This window comes from Volvox carteri (genome assembly GCF_000143455.1).
Source record: "Volvox carteri f. nagariensis unplaced genomic scaffold VOLCAscaffold_53, whole genome shotgun sequence".
Lineage (NCBI taxonomy): Eukaryota > Viridiplantae > Chlorophyta > Chlorophyceae > Chlamydomonadales > Volvocaceae > Volvox > Volvox carteri.
The window spans coordinates 569,663-570,959 of record NW_003307596.1 but is presented as its reverse complement, the minus strand read 5'-3'; the positions used below and the strand labels follow the sequence as shown (position 1 = coordinate 570,959).

The 1,297-nt window shown below is 53.0% G+C and overlaps 1 protein-coding gene across 1 annotated transcript in view; it reads left to right on the top strand.

Annotated features, from left to right (window-relative positions):
• Positions 1-82: 82 nt before the first annotated feature.
• Positions 83-1,297, top strand: part of VOLCADRAFT_106899 (uncharacterized protein) — a gene marked incomplete at its 5' end in the record, with an annotated part of 4,107 nt that continues 2,892 nt past the window's right edge. The window contains 2 exons of the mRNA XM_002955636.1: positions 83-106; positions 250-361. Of these exons, the coding sequence (XP_002955682.1) occupies positions 83-106; positions 250-361 (136 nt within the window). The remainder of the gene's footprint in view (positions 107-249; positions 362-1,297) is intronic.

Below are 1,297 nucleotides of genomic sequence, written 5' to 3'. Positions count from 1 at the left end.
CCTATACAGGGTTGTAAAAAAAGGGGGGCATATCTGTTGTCATATGGTATGATGTTTCATAGACGTCGGTATGTATAACATTATGCAATTGGGTGGGTGGGGTGAGGTGGGTTCCTCCTTTCTAGGTTGCCCACTCTTCCCTACCACACATCTCACGTCGCCACTTACCAGTAGCACCACGCGACTTGACGCGGGGTGGCACATCCTCTGCTTCGGTGATGCCGGCTGGTGCACTCATCGGGACCACAGTTCCGCCGCGTCCTCGACGGTGCCAGTCTCCGCGTCCCTGTGTCCCTGATCCTCCACGGCCCCCTCCGATGCCGTTTTGATCTTGAACAAGAGGGATTTCGCGTCCGAGACGGTAAGGCCCGGTACATTCCCTCTCAGTGCCATGGCGGCGCGAAGCGGGGAGAGCTGGAAATCCTCTGCAATGAAGGGCACATTGTCTTTCAAAACACCGTTCGCAAAGTTTCCGGTTGTTCTCGGCACGGCACGGGGACATCGCCGCCCCACGTCTCTAGCACGGACTCGCGCTTTTCTCTCTGATCAACAATCTAAATCTCTCACCTCGGAACAGTTCCCATGCTTCACCAACGGAGTAGACGCCTAGAACTTCTTCGAATTGACGACGCACAGCATCCACCCATGTCGTGGGATCGAATCTAATACACACATGAGGCACTTGTAAGCGGTCCTCTTGCAAAGTTTTTCTGTAAATTCCTTAAAAGTCATGTGCTTTTGGATGCCAGCCCGAGCCAATCCTGCCAACTTGACAGCCAATTCGACACCCTGTCAGGCTAATTCGATACCCTGTCAGGCCAATTTGACACCCCGAACAGGTCAATTCGATACCCTGTCAGGCTAATTCAATACCCTGTTAGGCCAATTCGGCACCCGGACAGGCCAATTCGACACCCGGACAGGCCAATTCAGGCGCAGCACAGCCCAATTCCGAGGCTCCACAGCGCAATTCGAATACCTCCGGCGGGTCCGCCAGAACAATTCCAGACCTCGGCAGACCAATTCTTTTGTCAGGAATAAAATCCAGGCTAATTCTGCGACAGAGCTCTTCCCTAATTCCAGCCCGAATCCTACCCTCCTGCCATAGCTACCTCTTTTTCATGTCAGATTACATACTGACGGCTGACTTGCTCAGAACTTTAGCTTTACTGATTAGGGGAAAGTAGGGGGAAGTATCTCCAAAGCATATTACACGGCCAAAATCGTGGACAAAATTGTTCCCTGCAGCGATGTGGCTCCGGAAGCGTCAGCACTTGAGCGCGACCCATCACTCAGG